Source organism: Muntiacus reevesi, chromosome 1 (assembly GCF_963930625.1).
Source record: "Muntiacus reevesi chromosome 1, mMunRee1.1, whole genome shotgun sequence".
NCBI classification, from domain to species: Eukaryota; Metazoa; Chordata; class Mammalia; order Artiodactyla; family Cervidae; genus Muntiacus; species Muntiacus reevesi.
This window is the reverse complement of record NC_089249.1, coordinates 208,671,107-208,695,550: the sequence shown is the minus strand read 5'-3', so window position 1 is coordinate 208,695,550 and position 24,444 is coordinate 208,671,107. Positions and strand designations below refer to the sequence as shown.

General features: G+C 39.1%; 1 protein-coding gene across 3 annotated transcripts in view; it reads right to left on the bottom strand.

Moving 5' to 3' along the window:
- The window catches only part of CEP120 (centrosomal protein 120), an 81,686-nt gene that overhangs the window by 50,000 nt on the left and 7,242 nt on the right, over positions 1-24,444 (bottom strand). For all 3 annotated transcript variants that reach the window (XM_065918208.1, XM_065918209.1, XM_065918210.1), the window contains 3 exons: positions 23,733-23,889; positions 22,031-22,145; positions 16,989-17,130 (listed from right to left, as the gene is read on the bottom strand). In XM_065918208.1, coding sequence (XP_065774280.1) covers positions 16,989-17,130; positions 22,031-22,145; positions 23,733-23,889 — 414 coding nt within the window. The remainder of the gene's footprint in view (positions 1-16,988; positions 17,131-22,030; positions 22,146-23,732; positions 23,890-24,444) is intronic.

Sequence of the window (24,444 nt, the reverse complement as noted above, 5' to 3'; positions counted from 1 at the left end):
GGCTGCCTAACGTTTTTCTGAGCCCACAGCTGCCCACTTAACACACCCCTTGACACGGCCCTGCCCCCCAGATGGTCAAGAACCAGGTCCACCCATAAGTGGGCAGGAACCAGTCTCTCTCACAAGGAAGTCTGTACAAGCCTCTTAGGCCTCATCCACCAGGGGTCAGAAAGCAGAAGCAAGAAGACTAATCGATGATGACTGCTTCACTTTCACTTTCACAACCCTGCAGTCTGTGGAACGAAAACCACAATCACAGAAAGTAGACAAAATGAGACATCAGAGGAGTAACTCCCAGATCAAGTAAAAATATAAAACCCCAGAAGAACAACAGAGTGGAGATATACAATCTACACAAAAAAGAATTCAGAGTAATGATAGTAAAGATGGTCCAAGACCTTAAAAACAGAATGAAGGCAGAGAATGAGAAGATACAACAAATGTTTAATAAAAAGCCAGAAGACCTAAAGAACAGAGATCAACATTACAAGAACTGAAAAGAAAAATATACTACGGGAATCAATGGCAAGTTAAATGAGGCAGGAGAACAGGTAACTGAGCTGGAAGACATATGGTGGATATGCTGCTGCAGAGCAGAATAAAGGGGAAAAAAGGAAAACAAATGAGAACAGTCAAAGAGACTCATGGTACATTAAAGGCAACGTTCACATTTATTTCCCTGATAGCTCAGTTGGTAAAGAATCCGCCTGCAATGCAGCAGACTCTGGTTCAATTCCTGGGTCGGGAAGATCTGGTGGAGAAGGGATAGGTTACCCACTGCAGTATTCTTGGGCTTCCCTTTTGTCTCAGCTGGTAAAGAATCTGCCTGCAATGTGGGAGACCTGTGTTCGATCCCTAGCTTGGGAAGATCCTCTGGAGAAGGGAAAGGCTACCCACAGCAGTATTCTGGCCTGGAGAATCCCATGGACTGTAGAATCCACGGGGTCGCAAAGAGATGGACACGACTGAGCGACTTTCATTCACATTATAGGGTTCTCAGAGGAGAAGAGAGAGAAAGGGCCCAAGAAAATATGTGAAGAGATTATACGTGAAAACTTCCCTAACATGAGAAAGAAAACACTCGCTCAAGGCCAGGAAGCTCAGAGAGTCCCAGGCAGGATAAACCCAAGGAAGAATACAGGCAAATATCACTGATGAACAGAGATACAAAAAACAAATTACTAGCAAACTGAATCCAACAATATATTAAAAGGATCACACAGCTCAATCGAGTGGAATTTATTGCAGGGATGCAAGGATTCTTCAGTACTGGAGATCAATCAGTACGATTCATCACATCAACAAACTGAAGAATAAAAACCATATGCTCAGGGCCTTCCCTAGTAGTGCAGTGGATAATAAGCCCCCTGCCAATGCAGGAGACACAGGTTTGATCCCTCATCTGGGAAGACTCCACATGCCATGGAGCAACAAAGCCCATGCAACTACTGAGACTGCACTCTGGACCCCTTGAACTGCAACTACTGAATCAGCCTGTGGCCCTAGAGCCTGGACTCTGCAACAAGAAAAGCCACCGCAATAAGAAGCCTGAGCACTGCCTCAGAGAGCAGCCCCTGCTCACCACAGCTAGAGAAAGCCCATGCAGCAATGAAGACACAGCACAGCCCCAAAGAAGAATAAATAAATATTAAAAAATCATATGCTTATATTAGGGGATACAAAAAAACCTTTTCACAAAATTCAATACCCATTAATGACTGAAAACTCTCCAGAAAGTGGGCCAAGAGGGAACTTACTTCAACATAATAAAGGCTATATATGACAAACCCACAGCTAACATCATTCATAAAAGTGAAAAGCTGAAAGCATTCCCTCTAAGATCAGAAACAAGACAAGAACATCCACTATCACCACTTTTATTCAACATAGTTTTGGAAGTCCTAGCCATGGTAGTCAGAGAAGATAAAGGAACAAAAGGAATCCAGATAGGAAAAGAAGTAAAACTATCACTGTTAGAAGATGACATGACACTATATATAGAAAATCCTAAAGATGCAAGCAGAAAACTACAACAATGGATTCAGTAAAGTTGCAGGATACAAAATTAATGCACAGGAACCTCTTGTATTTTAATACATTAACAATGAAAGATCAGAAAGAGAAATTGATAATTCCACTTATCATGACATCAAAAGTAATAAAAAAAAATACCTAGAATAAACCCACTTAAGGAGGCAGAAGACCTGTACTCAGAAAACCATAAAATACTTATGAAAGAAGTTAAACATAACACAAAACAGATATCAAATTCTTGGATTGGAAGAATCAATATTCTCAAAATGACTATACCACTCAAGGCAATCTACAGATTCAATGCAATTCCCATCAAATTACCAAAGGCATTTTTTGCAGATGTAGAACAAAAAACTTTTAAATTTGTATGGAAACACAAAAGACCCTGAAGAGCCAAAACAATTGCGAGAAAGAAAAACACAGCTGGAGGAATCAAGCGCTCCAACTTCAGACCATACTACAAAGCTATAGCAATCAAAACAGTATGGCACTGGCAGAGAAACAGAAATGCTGATCAATGGAACAGGATAGAACACCCAGAAATAAACCCACGCACCTACAGTCAATTAATCTATGACAAAAGAGACAAGAATATACAACAGAGAGAAGTCTTCAATAAGTGGTGTTGGGAAAACTGGATAGCTACCAGTAAAAGAATGAAATAAGAACATTCTCTAACACTAACACAAAAATAAATTCAAAATGGCTTAAAGACCTAAACATAAGACCAGATACTATAAAACCATTAAGAGGAAATCGTAGGAAAAACACTCTTTAATAGAAATTTCAGAAGTATCTTTTTCAATATGTCTCTTAGAGTAACGGAAATAAAAACACAAATAAACCAATGGACTAAAAAAGAGCTACCATATGATCCAGCAATCCTATTCCTGGTCAAATGTCCAGAAAAAAAGCATAATTTGAAAAGACACATGCATCCCAAAGTTCACTGCAGCACTATTTACAATAGCCAGCACATGGAAGCAACCTAAATGTTCATCAAAAAAGGAATGGTTTTTTAAAAATGTGGTACATATATGCAATGGAATATTGCTCATTCATAAAAAGATCCAAATAATGCCATTTGTGGCAACATGGATGGACCCAAAGATTGTAATACTAAGTGAAGTAGTCAGAGAAAGACAAATATGATATTGCTTATATGTGGAATTTTAAAACATGGTACAAATGCATCCATTTACAGAACAAAAATGGTGTCACAGATATAGAAAACAAATTTATAGTTATCAAGGGGGAAGCGGGGAAGGATAAACTAGGAGATTGTGATTGATATATACACACTATGATATATAACTAAATAACTAATAAGGTCCTACTACATAGCACAGAGCACTCTACTCAATATTGTGTAATGACCTATATGGGAATAGCACCTAAAAAAAAGATGATCTACATATGTGTATAACTGATTCATTCTGCCATACAGCAGAAATTAACACCTTATATGGACCATACTCCAATAAAAACTAATTTAAAAAAATAAACAAAAAAGGGACCTAATTCAACACAGAAGCTTTTGCACAGCAAAAGAAACCATGAACAAAACATAAAGACAACCTGCAAAATGACAGAAAATATTTGCAAACGATGTGACCAAAATGGGATTAGTCCCCAAAATTTACAAACAGCTTATGCAGCTCAATATCAAGACAATGAACAACCCCACCAAAACAACGGTCAGCAGGGGCTTTCCTGGTGGTCTAGTGGTTAAGACTCCACCTGCCAACACAGGGGACACAGGTTCGATCCCTGGCCCAGGAAGATCCCACAGGCCATGGGACAAATAAGCCCATGTAACACAACTTCTGAGCCCACATCCCACAAATACCGAAGTCCACAAGCTTAGAGCCTGTGCTCCGGAACAAGAGAAGCAACTGCAATGAGAAGCTCATGCACGGCAACAAAGAGTAGTCTCTGCTTGCCACAACTAGAGAAAGCCCACACACAGCAGACGACCCAGTGTAGCCAAAACTGAATAAATAAATCCTTTTTTAAAAATGGGCCTACATAGGCATTATATAGAGCACCTATATAGACATTTCTCCAAAGTAGACATACAGATGGCCAAGAGGCACATGAAAAGGTGCTCGGCATCGCAAATTGTTAAAGAAATGCAAGTCAAAACTACAACGCAGTAACACCTCACAGCAGTCAGAGTGGCTATCATTAAAAAGTCTATAAAGGAAAGAACAAGATGGTGGAGGAGCAGGTGGACGTGGAGTACATCTCTCTCCACGGATACATCAGGAATATACCTTCAGACACAGAAGTGCATGCAGAACACGAGCTGAGAGCGGGCAGGAGTACCTGACCAGAGGAAAAGAATATATACAACCACGCAAAACTCGGTAGGAGGAAGGAACTGGGGGAAAAACAGGAGTGTCAGTAGGACTGGACCTGCCCTCGGCAGGTGGGGGAACCAAAGCAGAAGTCCAATCCCCATTCGGGACAACTGCCTGAGTCAGAGGAGGAACATTTTAGGCTGACACTGAAGCAGCTGATTGTGGCAGGCTAAATGGAATGAGAATCAGACAGTCCTTGCTGCAGCCATATATACCCCGGACAGGGACGCAAGTCCCCTGGAAAGCACAGTGGCTGGGAACTAGAGTTTAGGGATTGTGGAGCAATCCGAGGGTGAGGACTGCTGTTGACTGCGGAGAGACAGATCAAGGGGATGTCAGGGAGGAGACTGGTGGGAAATGCCTGTAGAGGAAAGCTGCCATAGATGCATAGAAGCATAAAAGCCATAGAAGCAAGGCAATAAGGAAATGGCAACCCACTCTAGTACTCTTGCCTGAAAAATTCCATGGACTGAGAAGCCTGGTAGGCTACAGTCCATGGGGTGGCAAAGAGTGGGACACAACTGAGCGACTTCACTTCACTGCTGAGTCACAAGTAATGGGTGGAGCCATCACCACAGCCTCTCTCTCCCTACACACCAGCATCTGCAGCTGAACAACAGAGAGGCTGGCCCATCAAACGCCTGACGAACTGCGCTACAGAGTAGGACCCCAGCCAGGGGGGGTCCTCTAAGTGCCTGAGGCGCCGAACAACAGAGACGGACCCCAGGCAAGGGAGCCCTCTAAGTACCCAAACAGGCGGAGCTGTGGAGAAAGACCGGTGAAAAAGGCCTTCTGATCACCAGCTAAAAGAGGCTCGAAAATAGACTCTGATAGGGCCACAACTCCTGCGGCAGAGGCAGTCCGTGTCCCTGCACACTTGATGCCGCCAGGATCCCCACAGGCCAAGCAGCTGCACCACCTTCCTGCGCAACTCACACTGGGGCAGAGCTGCCACAGGCAAAAGAAGTCTTGCATCTAGGTTTGCAGGGTCACTTTGGCAGCATCCCACTCTTTGAGACCTTGCAGACCATGGCCTGCCAGGCTTCTCTGTCAGGGAGGCAGGTTTTCCAGGCAACAGTACTAGAGCATACGAGCCAATACTGGTTGCCATACCCCTCTAGAGCACTATATTTCCTGCTGCCCTAGCTGCCAACTCCCCTGAGAACCTGGTGCTGCCAGAGCCCCTGAAGCCCAAGCAGCTGCACCACCTCCACACCTGGCCCTCACAGAGGCAAACCCAAGTCCTCCAGGGCAGCCTCAGGAGCAAACCCCAGTGGACGACCCCATGCAGAGATGGAAATAAAACCACAACTTAAACCCAGGGGCAGTGTGACTAAGGAAGAAGACCCGAAACCCTCCCACCAGCTGTACAAGCTGCAGATTAAATCCACACAATCAACTAGGCAGACTCTGTGTCTCTGGAATATATAAAGGTCATTGAGAGCTCCCGCAAAAGAAAACGCACTAGTTCTGATAGCTGTGGACACTGGAGGCAAGAACACAGAGAAGTCAGACCAGATTAGGATCTGAGCTGCCCCCACTGCAGGTCCAGAGACCAGCACAGTGTTGGAGGGCATCCCAGGGAGGTGGGGTGGACTGTGACTCCCAGCGAGCGAAAGGACTCTGACAGCAGCGACTCAAGAAACACACTTATTATTATGTTTTGACTTTGGGATTTTTTTCTATTCCCCCCCCCCAACCCCGCTGCAATTGTTGATTTTATTGACACTATGAAATCTAATCAAGCTTTTGAGCTTTTTTTTTTTTCTCTCTCAGTCACATTTTCTATGGTTGTTATAAACCTCTGCCTCTACATTGGGCTTGTGCAGTTCTATGGAGTTTTCCTTTTTTCTTCCTGCTTCCGTTTTTTTTTTTTTTTTTTCTTCTTCTATTCTTTTTTATAATTTTAGTTTAAAATTTTTTTAAACCTATTATATTTTTTCTACATTTATTCCTTTGTTTGCCTTCCCTACCATTCTTTTCCCCTTGCAGTTAAACTTTAATGTATATAAATCTTCTTCATCTACCTCTATTTAACTTTGTATATCTATTCTTTCCTTCCCTTCCTCTCGACATATTTGTTAGTTTTGTTTTCACTGCTTTATTACCCACTTGGCACCTAGCTTTAGTTTTGTTTTCTAGTTTGTGCTTTAGTTAGTTTTGTTTTTAACTGGTAAATAGATTTCTGATTTTCTTTGTTCACCTGGTCAATCTACTATACTTTATTTTTGTTGGACTGTTTTGACTTTGCTTATGGGTGTTTATGTATATGTGTACATTCCAATATTTTAATTATTATTTGCCTGATTTTGTAACTGTCATTTGTCTGGGGTTCATCTTTGGTTTCTCATTTTTGGATATTTGTTTTAATCTCACTTAATGTCATAACAAACAACTGGTGGAATCTTCGTTCCTGACCAGAAAGATCAAGCCCTGGGCCTTTGGAGTGGGAGCACTGACTCCAAGACCCGAGACTACCAGATAACTAACCTCAGAGAGTACCAGATAGTGAGAACAAATGCAAAGGAATCCACTAGAATACAAGACCCAACCCAGCATCACCCAACCACCGGTAGAACCCTGTGCAGGACGCCTCATCTAAACAACAAAAAAACCGAAAACACAAACCCAATCATCGGCAGACAGGAGACCACCTCACTCAGCCTTGACCATCAGAGGAAAAACAAACAAACAAAAATCACACCCTACCCAAAGCTTACGAAAACCACTGGACCAACCTAGAAAGGATAGAAGCCAAAAGGAAGATTCAACCCTGAAGCCTGGGGAAAGGAGACCTCAAACTCTATAAATTAAAAAAAAAAAAAAAAAAAAAAAAAAAAATGAAAAGGCAGAGAAATACTACACAAATAAAGAAACATACTAGAAACAAGTAAATTCAAATAAATTTAGAGGCAACAGGCAAACTACCTGAAAAAGAATTCAGAATAATGATAGTAAAGATGATTAAAAACCTTGAAAACAATATGGAGAAAATGCAAGAATCAATTAACAAAGACCTAGAAGAATTAAAGAATAAACATGCAGAGAGAAACAATACAATTACTGAAATTAAAAATACCCTAGAAGGAATCAATAGCAGAATCTCTGAAGCAGAAGAACGAATCAGTGAGCTGGACGATAAAATGGTGGAAATAACTTCTGAAGAGCAGAAGAAAGTAAAAAGAATGAAAAGAGCTGAGGATAGTCTCAGAGACCTCTAGGACAATATCAAACGCACCAATATTTGAATTATAGGGGTCCCAGAAGAAGAAGAGAAAAAGAAAGGGTATGAGAAAATTTTTGAAGAGATTATAGTTGGAAATTTCCCAAACATGGAAAAAGAAATTGTCAATCAAGTCCAAGAGGCACAAAGAGTCCTACACAGGATAAACCCAAGGAGAAACACACCAAGACGCATACTAATCAACCTAACAAAGTCTAAGCACAAAGAAGGAATATTAAAAGCAAGGGAGAAGCAGCAATAACACACAAGGGAAACCCCTTACGTTTAACAGCTGATCTTTCAGCAGAAACTGCAGGCCAGAAGGGAATGGCAGGATATATTTAAAGTACTGAAAGGGAAAAATCTACAACCAAGATTACTGTACCCAGCAAGGATCTCATTCAAAATTGATGGAAAAATAAAAAGCTTTTCAGACAAGCAAAAGTTAAAGAGAATTCAGTACCACCAAACCAGCTTTACCACAAATGTTAACAGGACTTATACAGTCAAGAAATACAAGAAAAGAAAAAAATCTACAAAGTAAACCCCAAACAATTAAGAAAATGGCAATAGGAACATATATATCAATAATTACTTTAAATGTAAATGGATTAAATGCTCCAACCAAAAGACACAGACTGGCTGAATGGATACAAAAATAAGACACATATATATGCTGTCTTCAAGAAACCCACTTCAGACCTAAAGACACATATAGACTGAAAGTGAGACGATGGAAAAATATATTCCATGCAAATAGGAAACAAAAGAAAGCTGGCATAGCAATCCTCACATCAGACAAAATAGATCTTAAAGAATATTACAAGAGATAAGGAAGGACACTACATAATAATTGAGGTATCAATCCAAGAAGAAGACTTAACAATTGTACATATGTATGCACCCAGCATAGGAGCACCTCAATACATAAGAAAAACACTAACAGACATAAAAGGAGAAATTGACAGTAACACGATAATACTAGGAGACTTTAATATCCCACTCACACCAATGGACACATCATCAAAATAGAAAATTAATAAGGATACACTAGATATAGATCTCATTGATTGTATCTTCAGGACATTCCATCAAAACGCAGAAGGATACACCTTCTTCTCAAGTGCATATGGAACATTCTCCAGGAAAGATCACATCTTGGGTCACAAATCAAACCTCAGTAAATTTAAGAAAACTGAAATCATATCAAGCACTTCTGACCACAACACTATGAGACTGGGTATCAATTACAGGAAAAAAACTGTAAGAAACACAAACACATGGAGATTAAACAACACATTTCTAAATAACCAACAGGTCACTGAAGAAATCAAAAAGGAAAGTTAAAAATTTCTAGAAACAAATGACAATGAAAACATGACAACTCAAAACCCATGGGATGCAGAAAAAGCAGTTCTAAGAGGGAAGTTTATAGCAATACAATCCTACTTCAAGAAACAAGAATAACATCAAATAGACAACCTAACTTTATACCTAAAACAACTGGAAAGAGAAGAACAAAAAAAAACCCAAAATTAGTAGAAGGAAAGAAATCATAAAGATCCAAGCAGAAATAAATGAAAAAGAAATAAAAGAAACAATAGTAAAGATTAATAAAACTAAAAGCTGGTTCTTTGAGATGATAAACAAAATTGAGACACCTTTAGCCAGACACATCAAGAGCAAAAGAGAGAAGAATCAAATCAACAAAATTAGAAATGAAAAAGAATAGGTTACAATAGACAATGAAGAAACACAAAGGATTTTAAGAGAGGATTATGAACAACTATATGGCAACACAATGGACGACCTGGAAGAAATGGACAGATTCTTAGAAAAGATCAATCTTCCAAGACTGAACCAACATGAAATAGGGATTATGAGCAACTCAATTATAGGCACTGAAACTGAAGCTGTGATCAAAAATATCCCAAAAAACAAAAGCCCAGGACCAGATATTTTCACAGGAGAATTCTAGCAAACATTTAGAGAAGAGCTAATGCCTATCCTTCTAAAACTCTTTGACAATACTGCAGAGGAAAGAACATTTCCACAGTCATTCTATGAGGCCACCATCACCCTGATACCAAAACCAGACAAAGACAACACAAAAAAAGAAAACCACAGGCCAGTATCATTGATGAACATAAATGCAAAAAACCTCAGCAAAATTTTAGTAAACAGAATGCAGCAACACATCAAATTGCTCATACACCATGATCAAGTTGGGTTTATTCCAGGCATGCAAGGATTCTTCAATATACGCAAATCAATCCATGTGATACACCATATTAACAAATTGAAAGATAAAAACCATATGATCCTCTCAATAGATGCATAAAAAGCCTTTGACAAAATTCAGCACCCATTTATGATGAAAACTCTTCAAAAACTGGGCATAGAAGGAACCTACCTCAATATATTAAAGGCTGTATATGATAAAGTGAAAGTGAAAGTGAAGTAGCTCAGTCGTGTCCAACTCTTGGCAACCCCGTGGACTGTAGCCTACCAGGCTCCTTCCTCCATGGGATTCACCAGGCAAGAACACTGGAGTGGGTTGCCATTTCCTTCTCCAGGGGATCTTCCCGACCCAGGGACTGAACCTGGGTCTCCTGCATTGCAGGTAGATGCTTTAACCTCTGAGCCACCAGGGAAGCCCTAACAGCAAACACTATTCTCAATGGTGAAAAACTGAAAGCATCCCCCTTAACATCAGGAACAAGACAAGGGTATTCACTTTCACCACTATTATTCAACATAATTCTGGAAGTCCTAGCTACAGCAATCAGAGAAGAAAAAGAAATAAAAGGAATCCAGATCAGAAAAGAAGTAAAGCTCTCACTGTTTGCAGATGATATGATACTATACATAGAAAACCCTAAAAATAGTATCAGAAAATTACTAGAGCTAATCAGTGAATTTATCAAAGATGCAGGATACAAAATCAGTACACAGAAATCACTTGCATTTCTATATACTAACAATGAAAAATCAGAAAGAAATTAAGGAATCAATTCTATTTACCACTGCAACAAAAAGAGTTAAATATCTAGGAATAAAGTTACCTAGGGAGACAAAAGAACTATACACAGAAAATTGTAAGACATTAATAAAAGAAATCAAAGACAACATAAACAAATTCCATGTTCCTGGGTAGGAAGAATCAATATTGTGGAAATGACTATACTATCAAATGCAATCTACAGATTCAATGAGTTCCCAGCAAATTACCAATGGCATTTTTTAACAAAACTAGAACAAAAAATTTCACAATTCATATGGAAACACAAAAGACTCCAAATGGCCAAAGCAGTCTTGAGAAAGAAGAATGGAGCTGAAGGAATCAACCTTCCTGACTTCAGATAATACTACAAAGCTACAGTCATCAAGAATGTATGGTACTAGCACAAAAACAAATATAAACCAATGAAACAAGATGGAAAGCCCAGAAATAAACCCATGCACCTATGGGGAACTTATTTTTGACAAACAAGATATACAATGGGGCAAAGATAGCCTGTTCAATAAATGGTGCTGGGAAAACTGGACAGCTACATGTAAAAGAATGAAATTAGAACACTTCCTAACACCATACACAAAGTTAAACTCAAAATGGATTAAAGACCTAAATGTAAGACCAGAAACTATAAAACTCTTAGAGGAAAACATAGGCAGATCACTTGACATAAATCAAAGTAAGATCCTCTATGACCCACCTCCTAGTGTAATGGAAATAAAAACAAAAGTAAACAAGTGGGACCTGATTAAACTTAAAAGCTTTCACACAGCAAAGGAAACTATAAGCAAGATGAAAAGACAACCCTCAGGATGGGAGATAAAAATAGCAAATGAAACAACTGACAAAGAATTAATTTCCAAAATATATAAGCAGCTTACACAACTCCATGCAGGAAAACAAACAACCCAATCAAAAAGTGGGACAATATGATAAAACATGTCTAAATTAAAAAAAAAAAAAAAAAAAAAGTGGGACAAAGACTTAAACAGACATTTCTCCAAAGAAGATATACAGATGACTAACAAACACATGAAAAGATGCTCAACATCACTCATTATTAGAGAAATGCAAATCAAAACCACAATGAGATATCACCTCACACTGGTCAGAATGGCCACCATCAACAAGTCTACAAACAATAATGCTGGAGAGGGTGTGGCAAAAAGTGAATGCTCTTGCACTGTTGGTGGGAATGTAAATCGATACAGCCGCTATGGAAGATGGTATGAAGATTCCTTAAAACACTAAGAATAAAACCACCATATGACCCAGCAATCCCACTCCTAGGCATGTATCTTGAAGAAATCAAAACTGAAAAGGATACATGTATCCCATTGTTCATTGCAGCACTATTTACCATAGCTAGAACATAGAAGCAATGTAGATGTCCACGGACAGATGAAAGGATAAAGAAGTTGTGGTACATATACATAATGGAATATTACACAGCCATAAAAAGGAATGCATTTGAGTCAGTTCTGATGAGATGGATGAACCTAGAACCTATTATTCAGAGTGAAGTGAGTCAAAAAATAGAAAGATAAATATCGTATTCTAGTGCATATATAACACTTAGAACTGGACATGGAAAAACAGACTGGTTCCAAATAGGCAAAGGAGTACCTCAAGGCTGTATACTGTCACCCTGCTTATTTAACTTATATGCAGAGTACATCATGAGAAACGCTGGGCTAGGTAAAGCATAACCTGGAATCAAGACTGCCAGGAGAAATATCAATAACCTCAGATATGCAGATGACACCACCCTCAAGGCAGAAAGCGAAGAACTAAACAGCCTCTCAATGAAAGTAAAAGAGGAACGTGAAAAAGTTGGCTTAAAACTCAACATTCAGAAAACTAAGATCACGGCATCTGGTCCCATCACTGCATGGCAAAAAGATGGGGAAACAGTGGAAACAGTGACAGACTTTATTTTTGGGGGCTACAAAATCACCGCATGTGGGGACTGCAGCCATGAAATTAATAGACACCTGCTGCTTGAAAGAAAAGTTATGAGCAACCTAGACAGCATATTAAAAAACAGAGACATTACTTTGCCAACAAAGGTCCATCTAGTCACAGCTATGGTTTTTCCAGTAGTCATGTATGCATGTGAGAATTGGACTATAAAGAAAGCTGAGTGCTGAAGAACTGATGCTTTTAAAACTGTGGTGTTGGAGAAGACTCTTGAGCATCCCTTGGACTGCAAGGAGATCCAACCAGTCCATCCTAAAGGAAATCAGTCCTGAATACTCATTGGAAGGACTGATGCTGAAGTTGAAACTCCAATACTTTGGCCACCTGATGTGAAGAACTGACTTATTGGAAAAGACCCTGATGCTGGGAAAGATTGAAGGCGGAAGAAGAAGGGGATGACAGAGGATGAGATGTTAGGATGGCATCACCAACCCAATGGACATGAGTTTGAGTAAATCTGGGAATTGGTGATAGACAGGGAAGCCTGGCATGCTGCAGTCCATAGGGTCACAGAGACACAACTGAGTGACTGAACTGAACTTAACGCATATATACAGAATCTAGAAGAATGGTACTGAAGGACTTATTTTCAGGGAAGCAGTGGAGAAACAGACATAGAGAATAGATTTGTGCACCGGGGGAGAGGGGAGGAGAGGGTGAGATGTATGGAAAGAGTAACAGGGAAACTTACATTACCATCTGTAAATAGATAGCCAATGGGAATTTGCTGTATGGCTCACGAAACTCAAACAAGGGCTCTGTATCAGCCCAGAGGGGTGGGATAGGGAGGGAGATGGGAGAGAGGTTCAAAAGGGAGGGGATATATATACCCATTGCTGATTCATGTTGAGGTTTGACAGAGAACAACAAAATTCTGTAAAGAAATTATCCTTCAATAAAAAAAATAAATTTTAAAAAAGTCTATAAGCAATAAACGCTGGAGAGGGTGTAGAGAAAAGGGAACCCTTCTACAGTGTTTTCATAGGAATGCTAAATAATACAGCCACTATGGAGAACAGTATGGAGACTCCTTAAAAGACTAAGACAGAGCTACCATATGATGCGGCACCCCCACTCCTGGGCATAGGTGTGAACCTATGTGCATGTTAAGGTGCTTCAGTCATGTCCATCTCTCTGCAACCCCATGGACTGCAGCCTCCAGCCTCCTCTGCCCATGGGATCCTCCAGGCAAGAATACTGGAGTGGGTTGCCATGCCCTCCTCAGGGGACCCTTCCAACCCAGAGATCAAACCCCTGTCTCTTGTGTCTCTTAAATAGGCAGGCGTGTTCTTTACCACTAGTGCCACCCGGGAAGCCACTGCTGGGCATACATCCAGAGAAAACCATAATTTGAAAAGATCCATGCACCCCATGTTCACTGCAGCACTATTTACAACAGCCAAGACATGGAAGCAACCCAGTGTCCACTGACAGACGAATGGATAAAGAAGAGAGAGTATGTACACGCAATGGAATGTTACTCAGCCATTTAAAAGAATGAAATAATGCTATTTGTAGAGATCTACATAGAGATTACCATACTAAGTGAAGTCAGACAAAGAAAGACTAATACAACACCCCTTATTGAAGAAACTGAAAAAAATGATACAATTGAACTTATTTACAAACAAAAACACTCACAAACATAGAAAAATAGACTCATGCTTTCCAGGGGAAAGGTGGGAGGGAGAGGTAAACTGGGAATTTGGGATAAGGTAGAGTTATTTAAAATCCCAAATTTTAAATAAACACACTATATTTAAAACAGATGATCAACAAGGAACTACTGTATAGCATAGGGAACTCTACTCAATATTCTGTAATAACCTAAATGGGAAAATAATTTGAAAAAGAACAGATATATGCATATGTATAACTGAACCACTTTGCTCTAACACCTGAAAGTTACACAAACTTTTACATCAACTATCTACTCCAACATCAAATAAAATGTTTCAGTGTACCATCAAAATAAGATACCATTTACATCAGCACCCGAAACAATTATATACTTAGAAATAAGTCTAACAAAACATGCAGAAGATCTATACAAGGTGAACTATAAAGCTGTGATAAATAACATCAAAGGACTAAATAAATAAAGCCAATTCTATGCGTATGAGTAGAGCAATTCAATATTATCAAGACGTCAGTCCTTCCAACTTGATCTACACAATCAGTGCAATCCCAATCAAAATTCCAACAAGCTATTTTGTGGGCATAAGGACAAAATGATTCCAAAGTTTCAACAGAGAAGCAAAGGACCCAGAATAGGCACCTCAATATTGAAGAACAAAGTTGCTAGACTGATACTACTCAACCTACACACTTACTACAAAGCTACAGTAATTAAGACAGTGTGGCACTCGTGAAACACACAAAGATCAATGAAACAGAGAGCCCAGAAACAGACGGACATAAACACTATCAACTGATGTTTGACAAAGTAGCAAAGACAATACAATGGAGCAGACAGTCTTTCAACAAGTGGTGCTAGAACAACGGGACAGTCACATGTAAAAATATGAACATAAACTTATTTTAAGGTCTGTATGACTTTAAAATCTTCACAAAAGTTAACTCAAAATGGTTCACAGATCTAAGTGTAAAGTACAAACCTTTATTAAATCCTAAAAGACCAAAGTACAAACCCTACTAAATCCTAGGAAAAACCTGGGTGACTGTAGTTGTGGAATGATTTTTTAGATACAACACTGTAGGTACAATCCATGAAAGAATTGATGAGCAGGATTTCATTAAAATTTTAAAACTTCTGCTCTGCTAAAGACAATGTCAAACAAATAAGAAGACAAGCCACAGAATGGAAAAAATATTTGCAAAAGACATTTGATAAAGACCTATTTTCCAAAATATACAAAGAACACTTAAAATGCAAAAAAAAAAAAAAAAAAAAAATTAAAAACTGGGCAAACAACCTAAACAGACATCTCACTTAAGAAGATATACAGAGGGCAAATAAGCACAGGAAAAGATGTTGACATCATCTATCACTAGAGAATTGCAAACAAAAACAATGAGATACCACTATGTACCTATTAAAATGAACAAAATTCAAAACCAGACAACAGTAAATGCTGTCACGGATGTGGAGCAACAGAAACTCCCATTCACTGCTGGTGGAAATGGAAAATGGCACACCCACTTTAGAAGACAAGTTTGTTGGTTTCTTACAAAATTAAACATTCTTACCATACACTCTTACCGTTTGGCAGTTTCTTATATTAATAAAACTTGGCATGCTTTTACTATACGATCCAATAATCATGCTCTCTGGTATTTGCCCAAATGAACTGAAAACTCAGGTCCATTCAAAAGCCTACACAAGGATGTCTGTAATAGCTCTATTCCTAAGAGCCCCAACTTGGAAGCAACTAAGATATTCTTCAATAGTTTGAGTGGATAAATAAATACTGGTACATCCAAACAATGGCATATTATTCAGCTCTAAAAAGAAATGACCTATCAAGCCACAAAATGACACGGAAGAAACCTAAATGCATATTATTACTGAGTGAAAAAAGCCAATCTGAAAAAGCCACATGCTACATGATCCCAACAATACAACATTCTAGAAAAAGCAAAACTATGGAGACAGTAAAAAGATCGGTAGTGGCCAAGGGTTAGAGGGGGAGGAGGGATGAACAAACAGAACACAGGAGATCTCTATGGCAGTGAAACTTTTCTGCAGGATCCTCCAAGCATCGATGGGTGTCATTACACATGTGTCAAAACCTATAGCATGTACAATACCAAGGACAAACCCTAATGTAAATTATGGACATTGAGTGACAATGATGTGTCAGTGTGGGTTCATCAACTGTCTAAATGTACCACTCTGGTGGGAAATGCTGACAGTGGTGAGGAGGACTGTTGGGGGGGGTAGTATTTGGGAACACTCACAACTTCCCACTTGATTTTGCTGTGAACCTAAAAAAAGCTCTAAAAAAACAGAAGTTTATTAAATGAAAAATAAAGAAAAAAGTGAAGGTTTTCTTAAACTACAACTGAGTTAACAGAGACCAATAAAGACATTTTTGGTTTCCCTGCACTCATCCAAGAAGAAAATTTTCCTAAGAAGCAATTTTTATAAACAATACAAAATTCTGCTTTATTCTGCTGTATATCAAACAATGAAAACACAATCTTTCCTTACTGCTAATTTTTGAAGACAACAGCAGAGAGGATGAAGTGTTCATGGGTAACTATGTCACAGCATTTGTCTGATGCTCTGGAGTAAAATCAGTTCACACCCCTGCATTTATCTCCCTATAATACCTCCACCCCTCCCTTCCTGAAATGCTAGTCCACAGGTGTACATCGCAGAGAATAACCTTAGAGATGAGGCACAAACCTTTTCCATCACGAGGAGGGGCTCCCTTTGCTTTAAAACTGTCCACTGGTGCCTTTGTGTCTGTTTCCAAAGCAATGCTTATCTGTATCTCAGACTTGAACTTGGTGTATTTATTACTCAGCAACTGGTACCATTTTGGTGCCTAGGGAGTAACAAAAAAAGCAAAGCTCCTTAATAGTAAACAGGAAATAAACAGTAGTGGGAAATGTTCTATAAGGTTGTAAATACGTTTCCTGTAATTTCTCAGAACTTCCTCCACTTTTAAAGTATTTTTCCTCCACATTTTCCTCAAAAGAAGTGAATCCTGCTTAGGAAACTAACCGAGTTTCCTGTTGAAAAAAAAAAAAAAGCAAAAGTTTAGATTGCCTTGCTTGTTTTTATTCCTATGCTTCAACAGGTATGTGTATTTCTTTCTATCTTCACTCTTATATCGTCTGTCTCACTTCATCCCTTATAACAACAACAAAGACTGTCGGTTTTCCAATTTCTAACCGCTAATTTTTCACTTTTTCTGTTATACCTTTTCTGCTTGCCACATTTCTGCTTTGTTCTGTTTCTATCAAACCAGAAAAAGAAAAGCTTAGTGTTAATAAAAACACAAAATACTAAAGTAAGATCTAATGGTAGCGTTCTGGGTTATGAGCCATGTATTTGACTGATACCGAAATATAAAAGCTTTCTCACAGAATGAGGAATCCTAAAATACCTGCATAGCCACCCTCTCTCCTCAAACCCAAGAGTAACCTCAAGAATTCTAATACCCAAATCAGCCTGCAGAATCTCATGGTCCATGATCACATGTACCATTAGTGCAGGGGCACCATTTCAATACCTATAAACAGCATTCTTACTCTGAACATTGTAATAGAAAGGAGAAGGAACTGGTGATCAAAACCAAAAACTGCAGCTTTATATTCAAACTATGTTTATAGGAAAAACAGGATGAAATAAATCATAGGTATTTTTTAAAATCCATAACCAAGTTTTTTTAAGGCAAAAACTCATAGTTTGTTGCTGTATTTATGACAGATATTTTCTAACTTTAAGTATTAGCCTAAAAAAAAAGAAAGACTTTTAGTTGCTCGCAGAATTTACAATATATTTTATTTTTCTGGTGTTAACTCAGAAAAACAAATTTGGTTTCTTCTGTTTGTATTTATTTACAGAGAATCAATTTACCCTGAAATTAAAATAGTCTACTATCCAACTTCAAATATTTCTGCTGGCAAACAGAAAACATTAAGCAAGACAATATTTAGTTTTCCCAAAACTAACATACTTTTGAAACATTCCTTCTTAACTCTGTTCACCAATATGAAGGTTAACTGCCCTAAAGGACTAACCAGGTAAAAGCAATGCCAACAGCATTTAGAGATAAGAGCTTGTCTTGAACATCCTCCTTCTCAGAGGCATTACCTTCTCTTTAACCAAAGAAACTACGCAAGTATTCCGGGTCTAAGCCTAGAAGGAAAACCCTTCTCAGGACTTGGGGGGAAGAGAGGTGACCCAAGGATGGAGGAGAAACAAGTCCTCTTTTAAAGCATTTCAGTTTCTTTTGAATAGCCCCAAATTTGGGCCAGACTGAGTGGCTTATTTGCAATTACACACATACTCTTGGAGATATTGCAGGGTGGGTCCCAGATGAACACAATAAACTGCCTATTGCAATAAAGTTCTTGGGCCTCCCAATGCACACAGAAGTTCTGTTTACACTATACTGTAGTTTAACTGTGCAGTAGCATTATGCCTAAAAAAAGTACATACCTTATTTAAAAAATACTTTATTGCTAAAAAATGCTAACCATCAGCTAAGCCTCCAGTGAGTCATAATCTCCTTACAATAGTAACATCAGAGATCACTGATCACAGATCATTGTAATAAATATAATGATGAAAATGTTTGAAATATTCCAGTTACCAAAATGTGAGCAAATGCTGCTGGAAAGCGGCTCCAAGAGATCTCCTTGACAACCAGTTGTCACAATTGGCTTTTTTTTTTTTTTTTTTAAAGCATATCTGTGAAGTACAATAAACTGAAGTGCAATAAAAATGAGGTATGCCTTTATCTTTCTACCAGGAGCAGAAATGTCAGTAACAGATAAATGAGGATTCTGTGAAGAAAAATTTAAGATCCAAATCCATCAAGGACTTTAAAATAAAAGAGATTATTTTTTTACTTTATTTTCTGAAGAAAGTAGGACCAAAAAATATCATTAAGAAAAACTGAAACTAAGAACTTCTAAAGTCAGTAACATACAAAAAAAGTTGTAAGATAGTTTAAAAGACCTAAGAAGCATTTTCAATAACAAAAGCATAATCAAGACCCTGAGTTGTTTTACCACCTCGCCAAGGGGATACTATTTACATAACAAGTGTGTTACAAGAAGTTCCCTTACTCTTAAATAATACAAAAGGCATGCAAGGAGCAGGAAGCGGGGACACCAATTAGAAGGCTACTATGAAAGCCGGCAAAATTCAGATTTAAACTGAAAGAAGTAGGGAAAACCACTAGGCCATTCAGGTATGACCCAGTTCAAATCCCTTACGATCATACAGTGGAGGCGATGAATAGATTCAAGGCATTAGATCCGACAGAGTGCCTGAAGGACTATGGACAGAGGTTCGTAACATTGTACAGGAGTAAGTGACCAAAATTATCCCAAATAAAAAGAAATGCAAGAAGGCAAACTGGCTGTCTGAGGAGGCTTTACACATAGCTGAGGAAAGAAGAGAAGCAAAAAGCAAGAAAGAGAAAGATATACGCAACTGAATGCAGAGTTCCCAGAGAATAGCAAGGAGAGAGAAGAAGGGCTTCTTAAATGAACCATGCAAAAAGTAGAGGAAAACAACAGAATGGGAAAGACCAGGGATCTCTTCAAGAAAATTAGAGATACCAAGGGAACATTTCATGCAAGGATGGGCACGATAAATGACAAAACAGAAAGGCCCTAACAAGCAGAAGAGATTTAAAAGAAGTGACAAGAATGCACAGAAGAAAAATACAAAAAATTCTTAGTGACCCAGATAACCACGATGGTGTGGTCACTCACCTAGAGCCTGACATGCGGGAGTCTGAAGTCAAGTGGGCCTTAGGAAGCAACACTACAAACAAGGCTAGTTGGAGGTGATGGAATTCCAGCTGAGCTATTTCAAATCCTAAAAGATGATGCTGTTCTCAATATGTCAGCAAATTTGGAAAACTCAGCAGTGGCCACAGGACCAAGCAAGGTCAGTTTTCATTATAACCCCAAAGAAAGGCAGTGCCAAAGAATGTACAAACTAGGGTATAATTGCATTAATTTCACATGCTAGTAAGTTTATGTTCAAAATCCTTCAAGCAAGGTTTCTGCAGTATGTGAACCAAGAACTTCCAGACATACAAGCTGGGTTTAGAAAAGGCAGAGGAACCAGAGATTAAATTGCCAACATCTGCTGAACATAGAAAAAGCAAGGGAATTTCAGAAAAAAATCTACCTCTGCTTCATTAACCAGGCTAAAGTCTTTGACTGTGTGGATCATAACAAACTTTGGAAAATTCTTAGAGATGGAAATACCAGACCACCTTACCTGTCTCCTGAGAAACCTGTATGTGGGTTCAGAAGCAACAGTCAGAATCTTACAGGGAACAACTGACTGGTTCAAAACTAGGAAAGGAGTACAATAAGGCTGTAAATTGTCATCCTGTTTATTTAACTTATATGCAGAGTGCATTATGTGAAATGCCAGACTGGATGAATCACAAGCTGGAATCAAGACTGACATGAGAAATATCAACAACCTCAGACATGCAGATGATACCACTCTAATGGCAGAAAGAGAAGAACTAAAGAGCCTCTTGATGAGGGTGAAAGGGAAGAGTGAAAAAGTTGGCTTAACTCTCAACATTCAAAAAGCAAAAATCATGGTATTCATGGCAAATAGAAGGGGAAAAAATGGAAGCAGTGACAGACTTTATTTTCTTGGGCTACAAAATCACTGAGGAAGGTGACTGTAGCTGTGAAATTAAAAGATGCTTGCTCCTTGGAAGGAAAGGAATGACAAACCTTGACAGTGTATTAAAAAGTAGAGACATCACTTTGACAATAAAGGTCCATATACCCAAAGCTATGAGGTTGTTGATATTTCTCATGTCAGTCTTGATTCTAGCTTGTGATTCATCCAGTCCAGCATTTCACATAATGTACTCTGCATATAAGTTAAATAAATAGAGAGTCCTATTGCAGTTGGACTCTTGCAGTTGGACTGCAGAGAGATCAAACCAGTCAATCCTAAAGGAAATAAACCCTGAATATTCACTGGAAGGACTGCGCTAAAACTGAAGCTCCAATACTGTGGCCACATGATGTGAAGAGATGACTCACTGGAAAAGACCCTGATGCTGGGAACAGTTGAAGGCAAAAAGAGAAGAGAGCAGCAGAGGATGAAATGGTTAGAGAGCATCACCAACTCAGTGGACATGAATCTGAGCAAACTCTGGTAGATAATGAAGGACAGGGAAGCCTGGTGTGCTGCAGTCCATGGGCTCGCAAAGAGTTGGACACGACTTAGTGCCTGAACAACATGACAGCCTGGGTAAGTGGCTTCAGTTTGAGATGGCAGCATGAAATGCGGGACATTAGATGGACCAGGAGGGAAAACCAACTGGAAAAGGTTGGCTCTGGAGGCCAGGAAAGGGGAGGGTCAAGGAAGACGTCTGGAAAGAGAGCAGTGACCATCACTGAAGCAAGGAACTCTAAAAGAGGAGCACTTTGAAGGTTCAGCAGGAGCTGAACATGTTAAACGTAAAGGTAAAAGCAACTTGAACACAGATTTGAACTCAGAAGTTTCTTTGAGAGATAGATCTAGGTTAAAGGAAGGATCAAAAGGTCAGGATTTTCTAAACCAAATTCACTTTAGGAACTAAGAACTAACATACCATATACCATGGTACAAGCCATGATCTATTAGGTCTAATAGTCCATGTCCTTTCCATCAATCGCTTATCTACTGAAAATAACCAACTGTTTGACAGAGTCAGTAACAAAACATCAAAAGGTCAGTACCTGCTTTGTTTCTTGAGCAGTTCTTAAGTCGAGAACAACGTAACCAATAGTTTCTCTGGCTGAAGTTAAAGGATCCAAGGCAAAACACTGCAGTTTGATAGGAGTACGCTGTAGCCTGTAACATAACAATTCATGTGATAAATAAAATCACTTTTGCTTAATACTGAACTTTCTATTAGCTTTGAAAAAGCTACTTACTACTATTCAAGACAACTATTATTTTGTTGAATAACCTATAGCTTTTCTGTACTTTCTAAAAAACTCAACTGGCATGAACTATTAATTATGTCTACTTATCTATATACCAATGAATACACAAAACATGTCAAAAAAAAAACAACTTTAAGTCTCTCTCATCCAAGAAGCTAACATCTAGGTCAATATTTCTCAAGCTTCTGTGATATACAGAATGCTTTCAAAGTCAAAAATTACCATTAATCCTCAAGACTGATTTTAAATTGTTTTTCTTAGACTTACACACATAAAGTTTCGAATACACATATATATGCTTTTTTAATATAGATTTTTTAATGTAGACGAAAGAAATCTTTATTGAATCTGTTACAACACTGCTTCTGTTTAATGTTTTAGTTTCATGGCCCTGAGGCATGTGGCATCTTAGCTCCCAGACCAGGGATGGAACCTGCACCATTCACTGGAAGGCGGTCTTAACTGTACAGCCAGGGAGTCCCTATTTATATGCTTGTAACTCTTTTTGTTGCTTAAAAAAAAAAAAAAGAATGAAATAAGCTGAAGAATTAAATGCCATAACATTGTAAATTATTAAAATTAAGTTAAAAACAATTCAGTGTAATACATGATAGGGTCACGTAAGCAGGAGCTTGACTTGTGCAACATGGCTTCTTTTGCGTCTGGAACCCCTACACATACAGTAAGCTGACTGGGGTTTGCCATAACTGCCATTATCTAACGGAATGACTGAGAACCCTGCACTGGGCACAAAAGTCATCATGTATGTATTTATCTGTGTTATTGTCTCAGTCCACGATATACAGAGTGGCGCCACTTTATACTAACAGAATCATATACATAAACATTAATGCAGGCACTAATATCTCAATATGAAGACACTGTCTGAGCAGATATTCCACAAGTCACTGAGATGAAATGCAAAATTCTCTAGGAATTTAATGCCATTTCAAAGAAATTCATGGACTAAGCCAGGGGATCTTCCCAATCAAACCCAGGTTTCCTGCACTGCAGGCGGACTCTTTACCACCTGAGCTACCAGGGAAGCCTACCGAGACATATGTGTGTATACGTGTATATATATACACACAGTAGCTCAGCTGGCAAAGAACCCACCTGCAATGCAGGAGACCCCAGTTCAATTCCTGGGTCAGGAAGTTCCCTTGGAGAAGGGATAGGCTACCCACTCCAGTATTCTTGGGCTTCCCTCGTGGTTCACATGGTAAAGAACCCACCTGCAATGCAGGAGACTCCAGTTTGATTCCTGGGTTGGGAAGATCCCCTGGAGGGCATGGCAACCCACTCCAGTATTCTTGCCTGGAGAATCCCCATGGCAGAGGAGCCTGGTGGGCTACAGTCCATGGGGTCACAAAGAGCTGGACACGACTGAGCGACTAAACACAGCACAGTACCTTCGAGCGTGCACACATGTCCGTGCACACACACCTCACAAACTGAAACAAGAGCTGAACAGATTGGAAGTAACAGTCACCTGTGCTGGTGAAGTGCTTTCCTGTCAATCTCCCAGGCTAACTCAGTAGCAAATTCCGGCTGGTCTGTATGGTCCACAGGATCAGTAGCCAACTGCTCTCCATCAAACTTTGCTTCTACTATAAGCATGTGTTTTGGACGTTTGGGGAAATGGCGACCTAGGAAAAAAAAAGACTGTACAGGTAAACTGGAAGTGTACAAAAATCAAATATGGTCACCTGGCACCTAAGTTTTAAAAACTGACATGTTAACAGTGGTTAACTTATCATGTATTTCATAAACTAACTTACTAGCACATACTCCAGAGAAGGCAATGGCACCCCACTCCAGTATTCTTGCCTGAAAAATCCCATGGATGGAGGAACCTGGTGGGCTGCAGTCCATGGGGTCGCTAAGAGTCGGACAGGACTGAGCGACTTAGCAGCAGCAGCAGCACATACTCACATATATACTCAAATTCATGAATCATAAACACATTAGTCAAATTGAAATCTGTGATTAATAAATTAGTGCTTCTCTAACATTAATGTGCAATGAATCACCCAAGGTCCTGTTAAAATGTAGATTCTGGTTCAACTGGTCTGGGATGGGCCCAGGATTCTGCATTTCTAACAAGCTCCCAGGAGATGTCAATGGTGTTGTTCTTGGTTCACACTTTGAGCATCAATGATCTCAATAACATTCAGAATTAAAGTGTTAAAAATGTGATTATA